Consider the following 15,823-nt stretch of genomic DNA (forward strand, 5'->3'; position numbering starts at 1 on the left):
TACTGAAGTATATAGTTGACTAAGATTTTTATTTTTTTTAGCATGGGTAACTATTATTAATTATGCATGAAATATTATTTCAACAACTCTTTGTTGAGGTAGATTTATCTTGGTAACATCATTAGAAATAGTTATCTTCATTTTTATCATCTATAACAAAAAACTACATTGCCCTTTTTTCTATGTATTCCAGATAAATATGTTTTTAAAAGATGGATATTACATATTTAGCTCAATGAGTAATTTTAGAAATAGCAAATTTTCTTTGACACTATAAACAACTCTCACTGTGGGATAAATGCAACTAGCTATTTAGTTCAGGGGAGCCTGGCAGGTAAGAACAGGCCTTGACGTGTCTCCCTTTGGGCAGTCTAGACACCATGAGAGAGACAAGGGACCATATAAATACCTTGTTTGTTTTCAGTTTTGAAAATCATAGCAGATTGTTGAAAGAATGCACATACTTGGGTTTCATTTTTAATTCATTTATTTATCATAATTAAATATTTACCATAGTTTAATTCCGCTTATGTAATCGCTCAAGAAGTCTACAGCCGTATTTAATGGTGTATGGTGTATGTGTCAGGACTTGGGAAGCCCGGTAGAAAGATGTTCCATGATAGAGTCATTAGAATCCAGAATGATCTGTCCTGTTTTCCTTGTGAGCTGCAGGGCAGCGCAAACTTCTTCAGTATTAGTATTTATTTTTAGATCACAACCCCATAAAAAGCTCCTCTAGCTGAATTCTGTATATGTTTGAATTCAACTATGAGAGTATGGCATGCTTCTGGGATGTCTTAATTAGCAGCTTAATGGTTCTCTTTGTGATTGTGAGCCTCATACACCGTTGCCGTGAATTCTCCTTTAGATCGCCTTTCTCCAGGCTGAGGGAGGTCTCTCACTGAGCTAGGGATTTAGGACCCCCTCCTCCCCCAGTCCTCCAACAGTACAGACAGGTTTAAGCTGGACTGTGAGACTTCTGAAGCTTAGCCCTTAACAGAGAGGGTTAGGTCGAGGTTAACCTAGAGATGGTCGGGGTTAACCTAGAGATGAGTCTGCAGTACAGTGTTGCTTGGGACAAAGGCCTGCTCTCTGCCAGGCTTCTCCTAGCTTCTCTAGCCGCTCCATCTAGCCAAAGAAACGAACAAAAAATGTCTGAAAAGAATTAAATAGGGGCTAGAGAGATGGCTCGGGGGTTAAAGAGTGCTTGCTGCTCTTGCAGAGGGCCTGGGATTATTTCCTAGCACCCAAGTCAAGTGGCTCACAAGGGCCTGTCACTCCAGCCCCAGGGGACCTAACACCATCTTCTGGCCTTTGTGGGTACCTCACTCATGAACAAACCCACTCAAATATGCATTGGTATTTTTTAATCTTTTTTTCTTTTTAATTGAAAATATCCTTTCATACAATAATATTCTGATATGGTTTCCCCTCCTCTAAGTCCTCCTAGATCCGCCATACCTCCCCATCTTTCAAAATCCACACCTTTTTTTTTTTTCTGTCTTTGGAAAACAAAACCAGAATAAGGAAAAAGCACAAGAAGCACACGCGTGCGTGCGCGCGCGCACACACACACACACACACACACACACACACACACACACACACACACCATAAAAACCTGGAATCGGAAATGATAAAGTACAAGCAAAAGACCAGTAAGGTGAAAATGCCCGAACACAGCAATATGAGGAAAAAAGTCTACAAGAATACCACTGAGTTCATTCTGTTAGCTGTCGATTGCTGGGTATGTACTTACTATAGCCACTGAGACTCCCCTGGGGAAAACTGACTTTTCCTTTGCTAAATAAATAAGAATAAAGCTAAAGAAATGAAGGTGACCAGAAGAACCTCCCACTGAACTTAGAATAAAAGGGGATTAAAATTTCTCTTACAGGAAAAACAAAAAGGAGGGAGGGGAAATTTAACATATGTCTCCCACTTTAGAGTGTGAACAATAAACCCATTGTGCTGATTAGCAGCAAAACATTTAAATGACTTGTGAAGATCACTGGCCTTTTCCGATCACATTTAAAGTACTGTTCTGAGGAGGAAGAGAATATGGTCTCCCAAGTGAAATAATGTTTTTTTTCTGAGCAGTTGGAGAGGTTTCTGAGATCTAATCTAACATCTTAATTATATTTGTATTTTTAAAGTTTGGTTTTATGACATATAGCATATAAATAGTAGATGACTGCTTTTTTTTAAAACCTTAGATATCACAATAAGCTATGAATTTATTTCAACAAAAATTTAATTCTCATAATAGTATTTCCTGTTCAGAGTGTTTTGTTTCAAATTTTAAACTCCATTTATGAAAAAAGTTCTTAGGCTTTGATGGCCGGAGTTTTAGTTGGCCTGAAACAGCTCATTTTAAACATTATATCATCGTTGGTGACTCTGTGACACGTATTACCTGTCACCTGTCACAAGCCAACTCCTGTTCTTTCAACTGGTGCATTTTTCTGAAGTGAGAAAATAAAGATGCTCCTGATTATCAGTGTTCCCTTACATTTCTCGCAGCCCAGCGGAGGCATTCTGAAAATGCCTGCTTGGGAGTTCAGAGGCCAGGGTTGCACGTCGCCTGCCGTGTTGTGTCAGGTGTCACTGTACTGGCAGGGAAGAGGGCATGCTTCATGTGCTCCTGGGATCCAAGGACCTCCCTTGGATCTTCACGTGTCCTTGTGAGAACTGTAAATGTTAAGACATTTATTTTTTTTAAAGATTTGTTTACTTATTACTATGTATACAGTACTCTACCTGCATATATATTTGCAGGCCAGAGGAGGGCATCAGATCACATTATAGATGGCTGTGAGCCACCATGTAGTTGATGGGACATGAACGCAGGACCTCTGGAAGAGCAGTCAGTGCTCTTAACCACTGAGCCATCTCTCCAGCCCATGTTAAGACACTTAAAACTCCTGTGGGATAAAAGGCTCAAGCTCGTTATCTGTGGAGCGTATTGCTCAGTGACTCCCCCAGAGCAAGTCACTTTTGCCACTGTCTTGACAGGTTTCCCTTCAGCTATTGAGATCTCTACTTCAGTGTCCAGTTTTCTCACTTACTAAAGCATTTCCCAGCTGGGGGCAGTGGCACACACCTCTAATCCCAGCACTCGGGAGGCAGAGACAGGCAGATCACTGTGAGAAACCCCAACTCCAGATTTCTCTTCCCCCAAAAAAGAAGAAAGAAAGAAAAAAAAAGAAGAAGAATCCCACCAGACATGGTGCCACACACCTTTAGTCCCAGCACTCAAGAGGCAGAGAGGCTGGTGGATCTTTGTGAGTTTGAGACCAGCCAAGGATACATAGTAAGATCCTATCCACAAAAAGAGGGTGAGGAATAGATACTTCTCAGGAAAAATGAAGTTACAAGCAATCTTTCTAATTTTTTTGTTTGTTTTTTAATCTCAGCAGTAAACTTCGAACCCCCACCCAGATCTAGCCAATGAATAGGACATTCTCCACAGTTGAGTGGAAAGTGGAGACTGACTTTCACATGAACTCTGGTGCCTCATATTTGACCATGTCCCCTGGATGGGGAGGCCTGGTAGCACTCAGAGGAAGGATAGCAGGCTACCAAGATGAGACTTGATACCCTATGAGTATATACAGGAGGAGGTCCCCCTCAGTCACAGTCATAGGGGAGGGGAGTAGGGGGAAAACAGAAGGGAGGGAGGAATGGGAGGATACAAGGGATGGGATAACAGTTGAGATGTAATATGAATAAATTAATAAAATGTATTTTTAAAAATCTCAGCATTACAAACTAGAGACGACAGGGCCCATGGAGTTTTTGCTGTCCCATGATTTCTTCTGCATTTTTTGTTATAAATATTGTTTGCTCTTCTTAAACTGTTTTGTTTTGGTTTGTTTTGGTTTGGTTTTTGAGACAGGGTTTCTCTGTGTAGCCCTGGCTGTCCTGGACTCATTTTGTAAATCAGGCTGGCCTCTAACTCAAAGTGACCCACCTGCCTCTGCCTCCCTGAGAACTCAAACTAAAGGTGTGTGCCACCTCGCCTGGCTTCTTCTTAAACTTTTTATTTGAGCGCAACAAAAGAATATATTGTATTTTCAGTGCATTTGATTTACAATTAATACTCCACACGTGTACGCAGAGAGTGCAGGTCTTATGGTTAAGGAGGGATCCCATGACCTGACATGTGCTTCCCACGGTAATGTGTATGAAGAAATACAGCCACTCCACCGTCATCGCTCAGTGATGACCATCAGCTGACAGTGAGAAGCATGCCAAGTTATCAGATAGAAATTTATGAAGTCTTAAGTCAGTTATGGTTTCTGTTTAAAGTTACAGCACACATTTATTTAATGAGCGTTTCTTTATAATATAGAACATAACGTATAGAACAAAGTTTCCACTAGCCACCTTAAAAACAAATTTTTTTTTGAAACTTGCAAGCTTATTCTCAGCTGGAGTTTGCTGGAATTTGTTGAGTAATCTCTCCTCCCCTGAGCTGTATTTGACATTCTAATTTGTGTCATTTTCTAAACTTATTTAGATACCTTGACAGCATTCTCACTCTGAAGGCTCAGGCTTGTTAGAGAGTGCTCATAGGCGTGTCCCCTTCTATCCTACTTTTATAGTTTGGATCAAGTCAATATGTTTATTTACTTACTAATTTGTATGTACAGTTATTATCCTACACTTAATTTACATTTATACTCATGTAATTATATATAATAGTCATATAAATGTTGAAAGTTTGAGTCTACTAAAAAATGAAAATTCATATTAAATAAACACCTAAACATGCAGAATTCTTTAAACTTTAATATGAATCTGATTTAAGGTTGTTAAGTGCAGGTAAAATATAGTTATATGAATTTCTTATAAATTTTTTTTGTACTTTAGCAGTTAGCATGGTTAATATAAGATCCTCCAAAATTAATTTTCCACTAAAAAACAAATACCAGGATGTACCTGTAAATGTATGCAGGCGTTTCAACATTAGCTGCTTTTTTCTGAATACCTATACTCTTGAGGTCTAGTTAGCATTAAAAGAAAAAACAAATTCAGTTTCTAGTGCTTGAAGAATAGGTTGTAGAAACCATTATGTCCCCTTTGAGAAATGTACAATAAAATACCTTTTTTTTATTGCCTGAAAGTTTACTTATAGAAAATTGAAAACATTTTTAAGGATTAAATATATCAAATCTACTGATATAAAATATTCTATTTGCTGGCTATTGCACATGATTTAAAATAAATGCTAAGTAATTGGAAAATATTAATTGCTACTTGGTATTATGGTTATATTCTTATTGCCACTTAACCCTTTTATAAAATACTTCAACCAGGCATACATACATGAATCTTCAAATTTCTATAAATTTATATTTGGGCACATATGTTTGGATTTCCTCTTTCACTGTGGTTCTGTGTGAAGTACTGAAGTGGACCTTAGTCCTTCTAAGCAGTATCTTAGTAGATGCTGTCTGGCATAGGAAACGCCTTTCACTGAAGCCATGTTGTAACATCACTGGGCATGCAGCGGAGGTAAGTCTGTTTAAGATGGGCCTATCTGCAGTGCTGCCGAATTTAAGTACCTAGATGCAAAAAGGACCTGGGATGGTGGTAGACAACAGACTGCTTACACAGGCATGCACTGTACAGGGTTACAGTGATGTTAAAGTGTGCTTGCCTTGAAAAAGAATGACACAGGCATGTATTTTTATTTCTTATTGTAGGCTCCCAGCAGTCTTATGGAGACTCTTGAACAGCATCTAAATACCTTAGAAGGGAAGAAACCTGGAAACAAGTATGCATGGCTTTAATACCATAAGTAGTATGCATTGTTTTAATACCATAAATAGTACGTGTTGCTTTAATGCTGTAAATAGTATGCGTTGCTTTAATACCATAAATAAGATGAAACATACCAAGGGGTTGTTTTATGAGAATGAGATTTCTCAGGGGTTAACTACTTACTCCAGTGTGGTTTCAGGGTGTATTTAGCCACCAGTCTCCTGGGCTCCTTTAAAACCCCTGCCCTTCCTTCCAGCATATGACACCTGACCTATACAGGTGGCCTGCCTACAGGTAATGCAACATAGGCATCGGTGGTTTGCAGTAGGTTATCCAGACCTACTGCTCTGCAGATATATCCTTAGAAGTCACTGTGGTTGGTTGTGGCTCAAACAAGCAGATTTCACAAGCGTCCTTGAATATCCAGTTTCCGTGTGAGAAAAGGACAAGCCTTCAGTGTGGTTTCCAGGGACACGCCTCCCTTTATGCAGGAGGCACAGCACTTGCTGCCAGTGTGTAATCCCAAAGTGGGAGCAGGCCGGGGGTGAATCATGGGGCCTTTGCTTGTTTTGCAGCCTTTGTTCTTGGGTCCTTAGTTTTCGGCTGTTTTCTTTGCTGTGCACAAAAGGATGCCCAGGTTCCTTTTTTCTTTCCCTACCTCCGTAACAGCCGTCAGGCTTGACTGTTCACAAGGCCTTCTACTTTCAGACCTTTGTCCTTTGTTTCCACTGTGATTTCTCCAGCCTTGGTCCCATCCTTTACCCACTTACATAGGTCATCTGCCTCCCAGTAGGACCCTTTGCCACCTCACACCTTATGAAGCCTTCTTCTTTTAGTCATGAGCTTCCTCATATTGTGGCTGTTTGTCCATGAGAGTTTCTGATTCTAAATATCAATGACTATTTCATACTTTATTATCCGAGCACTTACTGTTCAGCCCTGCTACACAGTCAGCTTGCAGTCCGCCATTAGTGGTTGGTCCTAGCTTGAGATGGAGTTCACTCAGCTCATGGGAGAGCTCAAGAGCTGAGCGTTGTAGGACGACACGCAGGACAGAGATTTGGGGTTGGCTGATTGGTTTGCCTTTTTGCCAGTGACAGAGCTGTGAAAATGTAGCTCTCTTGTGACCTCTCTCCCCCTTTCTCTGATAATTCTCTCAGAACTTAAGCTTATGTCTTGATGTTATATTTTTTGCTAGTTATTTCATCCCCCGTGTACCGTGTCTTTTGTGTTTTTACCCCCAACTTAGTTTAATATAGTTTTATATATAGTATATGGTATCATTTAAATTTTACAGTAGGGAAGTTTTTCAGGCACTTCTGGCCACACAGCCAGAGTGATGGAGAACATGGCCTCTCTGGGTTTGTACACAGGCTCCAGTGTAGCTGTGGTTGATGTGAGATTACCACGTAACAATTCAAGGTGCCTGCTGTCACGCATTGCTGGGGCCACCCTGTGTTGGAAGCTAAGAAATGTCCCTGCTCCAGCGGCGGAAGACTTTGCATAAGCACGTTCACTCAGAGTCTGCCTCTCCCTGTTGAGGGCTGTATGTGCTCTGCAAGCTGCTTCCCCGAGCCTTTGCTTCCTCAGATCCCCGCGTTCCGTCTTAAAGCTCCCCGGGCCTTCTTCCCCAACTCCAGGCTCTTGAGTCAACCTTTGACTCTGAACTTGCCCATGTGTGGCCACTTGGGGAAAATTACCCATAGGCAGTTTCAAAAATAGGGTCTCAAACCCCACAGTCCATAGCTGAGTTCATTCAACTCAGAGTGACTTTTTCTAGCTCCTTGTAAATCGATTTATGCTTGTCAGGTTCTTTTCATTCATTGGCTGAAACGGCATTTTAATTTGTCTCTTGCTTATTCTGACTTTAAGAAAAAACAAGCTTTAGTAGTTAATCATTTCTTCTTTGTATGTTTGTGCTCGCATGGGAACTTAAGTGAAGGGTGAGTACTATCTAAGTGACTGTTTTTGCATTTGATGATTTATAAAAATGCAAACAAAAAATCACTTGATATTTCATATTTTGTATTCAGAAATTTGAAAATGGATTAATGTCCATCTCATGTATCTGTGTTTCTATTATGTATTTTCCCCCAAGGCCTCTGGCATGAATGGTTTTGCTTCCTCTGGGTCTTGTTGGATCATAATTACAGTATCTTCTAGGGGTATAAATAGCCTTCTGAACTTTTAGAAAAGGTATTTTCATTTGATAAATAAGCAAAAGACCGTTCTGTTGGTACACTGCAGTTTTACAAGGAACACAGATGGTTTGAAAATATTTTCTTTGCCATTCTGTGCAATACAAAGCTATTCTAACACTGTGTCAATGTATATGCATTTGCAAATGTCTGCTGTGATAATCCTAAACCGGTGTCATTGGTGGCAGACACCTCTAGTCCCAGCACTCTGGAGGCAGAGGCAAGCAGATCTCTGAGTTCAAATTCAGCCTGATCTACAGAGCAAGTTCCAGGACTACACAAAAACCCTGTCTTGAAAAGCAAAACAAAACAAAAAGGCTGCTGTGATAGACACAATTGCCATTTACTTTTAGTGCTTCATGTCCACTGAAGTGTGTTAAATAATGTGCAATATGGTATGGCTCACCTTTGTATATTCTCTCCTTTATGATTCCAGAGCAATAGAATGAAATCAATTTTATTTCTCATGTGGTATTGTAAGTGTTGAGCTGAACATGTAGGAAACCTTGGATGTCTTTTGTAATTAAAATTGTAGATATTGATAGGCTTTTGCATCTCTGTATTTTTCTGGATTGTATTTATATTACATAGGAATCATTGCTGGGAGTCAAGTAAATAACAGTTTCCTATTTTGACAGCTTGCTATTTCCTTCTTGAAAGAAACATTAGCATTTGCTATGTTCATTGAAAAAGCCAGTAAGCCTGTTTGTAGCATTTTAGAGTATTTGCTTAGATTACAATATAAGCAATATCCATTCTCATTTCAGATTTTCAGAACTGCCTTAGTTTCCCCAAATGGATCCAATATGTTGCAGATTTCTATAAGGCCTGGCTAAGTTTCCATTGCTGTGATAGCTACCATGGCCAAAGCAACTTAGGGAGGAAAGGCCTGTTTTGCTTTACAGCTTACAGTCAATCTGTGAGGGAAGTCACAGCAAGATACCGAACAGGGCAGGACCCTGGAGGCAGGAACTGAAGTGGAGGTCTTGCCCAGCCTGCTTTTCTGTACCATGCGGGACCACCTTCCCAGGGACAGCACCACCCACAGTAGACTGGACCCTCCCACACCAACCATCAGTGAAGAAAATGCCATATAGACTCTGATGGAGGCATTTTCACAGTTGAGCTGCTTCTTCCTCTTGTGTCAAATTGACAAAAATCCAAACAGCGCACCACTGTATGTGAAATTAAAAACAAAAAAAAAAAGCATTGGTCAGCCATAAATGCTGTGTCTATAAGCAAAAAGTTGTAGTATTTTCTCTCTTGAGTATCCATGGCAAGCTGAGCATGGTAGTGCACACTTTTAATCCCAGTACTCAAGCGGATCTCTGTGACCTCGAGGCCAGTCTGGTCTACAGAGCGAGTCTAGAACAGCCGAGGCTACACAGAGAGACCCTGTCTTGAAAAAAAAAAGTGTCAATGGCAAACATGTCAGATGGACTATTAAGCAAAAAATATGCAGGAAGCAGCAACTTATGAACTGTGGGGGAAGAACAAACGTTCCAGCCCATGTGTGTTTTCTTTAGGGCAGCGGTGAATTGTGGACCAAGGAGGAGCCCTGGGTAGCAGACAGGCTTGGAGCAGATTTTAATCAGTGATTAATTGCCCCAATAGAAACACCTGTGAATATGTCATGGCAAAGGCCAGATAAAGCCAGTGGGAACGGAGGTCACTGCTACTGACAGTTTAGTTCCTCCTATGATACTTTTATTACATAGTATTGATTTACTTGTGTGTATGGAGCAGGGTCAGAGGACTGACTACTTCCACCACATGAGTCCAGGAGACCAGACTTTGGCCATGAGGCCTGGCAGGAAACACCATTAATCCACAGAGTTATCTTGTCAAGACAAGGACAATTTCTTAAGACTTTTTGGTTCATTGGTGGCTATTAGGGGGGCACAGGGAGGGAGAGAGACGGAGATACACAGAGAGACAGAGACAAAGAGACAGACAGACATTCTTACTTAATTTTTTAAATAAAACCCCCCAAATGCCAGATGTTGTATAAAACGCTCAGGTAATAAAATAGCAGGATGTGTCCGTTCGCCTCCAAGAACTTAGCACCCGGCAATGAAGAAGGTGATGAGAGACAGTGGGAGTGAATACAGCAGGTGTCCTGGCGGCTCAGGAGAGACAGTCCACTCTCCTTTGTCTGTTTAGTCTATGGGGCAGCTACAGGCATCACTAGTAAGAGTGTCCTGCGGGCTTTAGCAATGGGTGCTCATGATAGCTTGAGGTTGAGTTGTTTATCAGCAGAGGGCAGCATTCTGTCAGGGCTCCCGCATCCGGCTTGCTGTGAGGTGGGAAGCTGCTAACAATACCTGTGTGTTGGCTGGTGAGTTCTTCAGGACTCTTGCTTATTCCCAACTCTTTTTTTTTTTTTTTTTTAGCAGTATGCCTCGTCATGTTAGTGCTATAAAGAATTGGTTCATAAAACTTGACTGAGAAAAAAAGTAAATTGTTCTCAGAAAGTGACCGTGTCAAAGGTGTTTGTAATTTCTTTGTATTTGCCAAGAAAACGTTTTTTTTTAGGTTTTATTTTTTTCATTTTTTATTTATTTTTTTCATATTATATATTTAATTTCCTTCCTTTTCCATAAGTTTAAAGGGAATAATGTAAGTGGGGGAAAAAAAGATTACTCCAAAATTCATAAGATTTCAACTTTATGGTGTACTAAAGCTCAGGTTCTTAAATCCTTTCTGTAGATGCAAAAACACTTAATTGCTTCACTTTTTCTCTAGGGATCTTTTTTTTTTTAAAGATTTACTTATTCATTTTATGTATACAAGTACTCTTTCTTCATGTACACAAGAAGAAGACATCAGATCACAGTCGGTTGTGAGCTACCATGTGGTTTCTGGGAATTGAACTCAGGACCTCTGGAAGAGCAGTCAAGTGCTCTTAATCACTGAGCTGTCTCTCCAGCCCCCTTAGGGCTCCTTTTATGCATAACAGTTGAAATTAAATGAATTGCAATATATGATTTTTTTTGAACCTCCTAGCTTTTGAAATAATAAACAGGTATTTGTTTTTTTTTTTTAAGTTTGTATAATGTGCTTTTTCGCAAACCTTGGTTAACTTTTAGAAATTGAAATTTGAACAGTGGATTTTGGTGGACATAAGCAATAATAATGACTTGAAATAAATTAGTTAGCATTAATTAGTAGATACTAAATCAGTTGAAATATTGAGACACTGTCATTGTTCAAAGAGCCTCTGAAATGGGAAATTATGGGCATGCATAAATAGTAGTAGCCACATGTAAATAGGTGGTGGAACTTGCATAATGCTGGGCACAGTTACTAACTTTAGTGTTCACTCTGGGGCAGAGTTGCCATCCTCGTGGCTGACCCTGAGGACAGCTTCACACTGAGTGCATTTGCCTTCATCTTGGCTTGTTATTTATTTTATGCCACCGCAGCTTAGGAAAGTGTAAGCTATTCAGGCAGATGTTTCAGAAGCGTGGCTGCTCACGACATGGGCTAGAATTGATACGAACTTCTAAAAGAGTGTTTATATTTTTAATAGTCTCTCAGAGATAAGCATCAGAGTTGCTACTCTTTTTCCATCTCCTGGTAGTTATGACAAAAGTAGGGGGACACTTTTCCTAGAGAGTTCTCCTGACGGGCATGAAAATAACACACACAAGCAGCAGTGTGGTTGTACATGCGGAGTCTGGCTCTCACTCACATGGCTTGCAGGGATCTTGTCTCTTTTTCTCTAGGGTCCCTTTCTTTTAATGCCTAACAGTTCACATTAAATGAATGGCAACATATGACTTTTTTCCCTAGCTTTTAAAGTAATAAACAGGTATTTGTTTTTTAAAGTTTGTATAGTGTGCTTTTTCCACAAACCTTCAATAACTTTTAGAAACTGAAATTTGCACAGTGTTTATTTTTTTATGGTGGACAAAAGCAATAATAATGATGAGAAAAAAATAATTTTGAATTTAAGACCATCCATTAATAGATATTAAGTCAGTTAAAATATTGGGAAATGGACGTAGTGGAGTAGATGACAAGTGTCCTGTGTCCCTGTGTTGCTATAAAGAGCTCCAAGCAGATAGTCTGCCTTGCTGGGTATGTGAGCGAGCGTCAGGAGCACGCACATCTCATTTTCCTGTATTTCTTTCAGATCTGGTGCTCCCTCTCCATTAAGTAAGGTAAGGTGGCTTCTTTCTCGGGGTGTTTCCTTTTTACATGTTGCAGTGTTTAGTGTAAAGCTCGAAGCACCAAGTGTATTCAGACTGCACTACCGGCGGCGCATCACACACTCTGGGGGTTTTTCCACTCTTCCCAAAATGAAAGTCCAGAGTCAGGACACAGGGATTGCCCATGCCTCCTGACCTCAGTCCTGGAAACTACCGTTCTTTCACATCTATAAATTTGATACCGCGTCTGAGTGGATCCAGACAGTCTATCCTTTTATAATTTATTTATTTCACATTAAGTGAAAACTTAAATGTGTCTTCAGGGCTCAGCCTAGCCTCATAGGCCAAGATTTACTTTTCAAGGTTGAATAGCGTTCTTTTACACACACACACACACACACACACACACACACACACACACACACAAACACATCAGTTTGTTCATTTTTCCTCCAATGGGTATTTGAGTGACTACCAGATTTTCAGAATGGCAAGGAATACTGACAAAGTTTATAATGTGAAATAAATAAATTGAGGGCTAGAGAGGAGGCTCAGTGGTTAATAGCACTCTCTGCTCTTGTAGAGGACCTGGGTTCAGTTCCCAACAACCACAGTGGCTCACAACCTCCTCTAATTCCAGTTGCAAAGGAAGTGTAGGCACTGCAAGCACATGACACTTGCAGACAATCAGGAACACAAATATACAAATAAAAATAAACCAATAAATCTTTAAAAATATGTATAAAAAAGAAATATCTGTTTGAAACTCCACCTTTTATTTATTTCGATTATGCTTCTAGGAGTAAAACAGATTGAGCACTTGATTTATATATATATATATATTTTTTTTTTTAAAGAAAAGATTAGGTTATATTTGTATGTGACTTAGCTTTTTCTCTTAGAATCTGTGTTCTTAAACAGGTGAGATTTTTCTTGCACTTATGTGACAGCTAAAACCATCTGTATCTGTATAATGTTTTGCTGATTAAATATACTTTTCACATATTGTGAATCTACATATAGGCCATGCACAGGGTGCTATGTGTATTGTAATGACACAAAAAAGCTAATGCTCTTTGGTGCCTTCGCCCCGAGCATGCCTGCTAATCTTCCCTGCCATCCCTCTTTCTGAGCTGAGGGGAGGACAGGATTAGGGCTTTGCTCCCATGGGCCTGCAGTTCACAGCTGCCATTGCGCTTTGCAGGCAGAGCTGTAATAGATGTGCTTTTCCTTTGACAGAGCTCCATTATTTAACCACGGCCATTACCGACACTCAGGGATGTCATTATGGCTGCCAGCGATTCCCACGTAGCACGCATCTGCCTGTACCTGGCTGGCTGTTTAAATTCCCGCAGGGCCTGAAAAGAAATTTTTAAGCAGAAAGCTTTTCAATTTTTCTGATACAAAGCCAAACGGTTAAAACCATATTGCCTGTGGGGAAATGTCGAGCTTATGATCCCTCGGCTGAAGCAGGTCCCTTTAGGGACAGACTCTTTTGACATACTAGCCGAATAAAAATTTTCTGAGTTTTGTCTTGCATAATAATCGGTTTGTGGGTGTTGTGTTCTCTGAGCTCTCACATTGCATTAAAGGTGTTTGTTATAGGCCTTCATTTCTGTGTTGACATTAGTAATATATGTAGTGTCCTTAACACTCTCCCTGTCCCTTTATACACCATTACTTTTTCTAAGATTATTTACATGTATTAATTAAAATTTGAAGTCCTTTTTTCTTTTTCTTTTTTTTTTTCTTTTTAGGGCAGTCAGCATCCAATGTGGATAATATACCCTTAGCTATATAGCTAGTGTTTTCCGGTTCCCTTGGTGAACTTTTGTGGGAAGTGTTTCTGTTACGGAGGGAGAATTCAGTTGTGACTGCCCCAGAAGCAGGTGCCACACCACACACCACTCACAGCAGGCGCCACACCGCTCCAATGTTTACTTCTTTGTGGTATTCAACACCTGCAGCAATGTAGCTATTGAGCTTTGATATCAGGATTTTGTGGCAGGAGTAAATCCGGGACATTCTTGAAACGGCAGAATTTCCCATAACTTTCTTATCCATCCTTTGTTTTAAAAATGATTCTCGTGACTTTTTAAAGCTATTGTAGTTGAAATCAAGTGGCAGAGCCTCTGCTTGTTCCTGATCTTCATGCATTTTTATTTCCTGGAAAATTAAATATATCAGATAAAGTAGAATTCAAACAGTGACCACAAAGTTTTTAGTCTTATAATATATGAACTATTAATACTTCTTTAAAAATTACAGGAAACAAGATGTGTGTGTGTGTGTGTGTGTGTGTGTGTGTGTGTGTGTGTGTGTATTCCATCTAGCTCTGCCCCACCCCCAGCCCCCAGGATTGATGTTACACACACTACAGCACTTGGCTTTGTATATAGGTTCTTAGGGACAGAACTGAGGCCCTAGTGTTTGATCAGCAAGCACTTTACAAATTGAACCATCTTCTGAGCCCAAAGGTTAGGGTTTTATTTCACTTCCAAATTTTTTATTTCACAGTATGATGAGATACAGTCATATCCTCAGATTGTCGTAGACTTGACTGCTACTTGGGAATTAGTCTCTGCCAGCTATGAAGTATTTTAGTTAAATGTCCAGGTGTTGAAGTTGTCTGAAAGATAGGAAGTATATTTAAGACGAGAGGGGGGAAAATATTGGTTTTATAACAGTTGTCACCATTGATCCTTCTTGACAGCTGATGTCCTAATAATTTTAAGTTTAGGAAATATGTTGATTTTAAATGTACAACTAGGAGTCACTCTAATTAGGCCAAATATTTTAGCAATCTTATGTAATGTGCATTCAACTGTTCATGCTTGAAGGGCATTTGGACCATAGTGTTATTACAGTTCCTCATTTCCCTTCGAGCTTTTTCTCCTGTGAGGCGTTGCATGCTTAGATCAATGCTTGGGAGGGTGTGGGTCGACAGGGAAAGACCCAGATGCATATTTAATGTGCCTGTGTCGTTATCTTCACTTGCAGTCTTCTCCAGCCACAACTGTTACATCTCCCAATTCTACACCAGCTAAAACTATCGACACATCCCCACCAGTTGACTTATTTGCAACAGCATCTGCGGCTGTCCCAGTCAGGTCAGTTAATAAGTATGTAGCCAACTGGCCATCGATACTTTGATTTTTTTATGGTGTGTTTTTATGTACTCTACTGATGCCAAACAATTTTGCCAGATGAAATCCAGTCCTCATACTGTGTTGTTTTTGCAGTGTATAAAGTAAGTTCTTTTGGGTTCTAAGAGTGACTTGAGCCTATACCTCTTAAATCCTTGGGGAGACCTTTTCTGTCACTCGTAGATTTAAGGAAACATATGGAAGAAAGATTCATACATATTGCAGGTCCTTCTGAGGTTTGGATGATATGCAAAGTACCTAATAAAGTTAATTCTTCCTGTGAGAAACCTGAAAGGTGTTTCAAAGTGCTTCAAAACCGTAACAGTGTGGTGGCACAAGCCTATAGTCCCAGCACTTAGAAAACTGAGGCCAGAAGATCGTGAGTTCAAAGCCACTCTGGACTACATAACAAGTTAGGGGCCCAAGTGGGCTATGGTAAAACCCATCAGGTGAGTAAACCTCGCAGTTAGAAACTGATTGGTTGGTAGGGAGAGGCCAGTGGAGTGTCCCTAATCAACTCTGATCACCTGTCTGCCTTGTAACTGGAAAATAGGGA

General features: G+C 40.1%; 1 protein-coding gene across 15 annotated transcripts in view; it reads left to right on the top strand.

Moving 5' to 3' along the window:
• SNAP91 (synaptosome associated protein 91) overlaps positions 1–15,823 on the top strand; it is a 116,520-nt gene that overhangs the window by 61,391 nt on the left and 39,306 nt on the right. For all 15 annotated transcript variants that reach the window (XM_084754957.1, XM_084754954.1, XM_084754962.1 and 12 more), the window contains exons 10-12: positions 5,712–5,782; positions 12,106–12,133; positions 15,122–15,231. In XM_084754957.1, coding sequence (XP_084611083.1) covers positions 5,712–5,782; positions 12,106–12,133; positions 15,122–15,231 — 209 coding nt within the window. The remainder of the gene's footprint in view (positions 1–5,711; positions 5,783–12,105; positions 12,134–15,121; positions 15,232–15,823) is intronic.

The sequence above is a fragment of the Acomys minous genome (assembly GCF_964271855.1).
Source record: "Acomys minous genome assembly, chromosome: 13".
NCBI lineage: Eukaryota > Metazoa > Chordata > Mammalia > Rodentia > Muridae > Acomys > Acomys minous.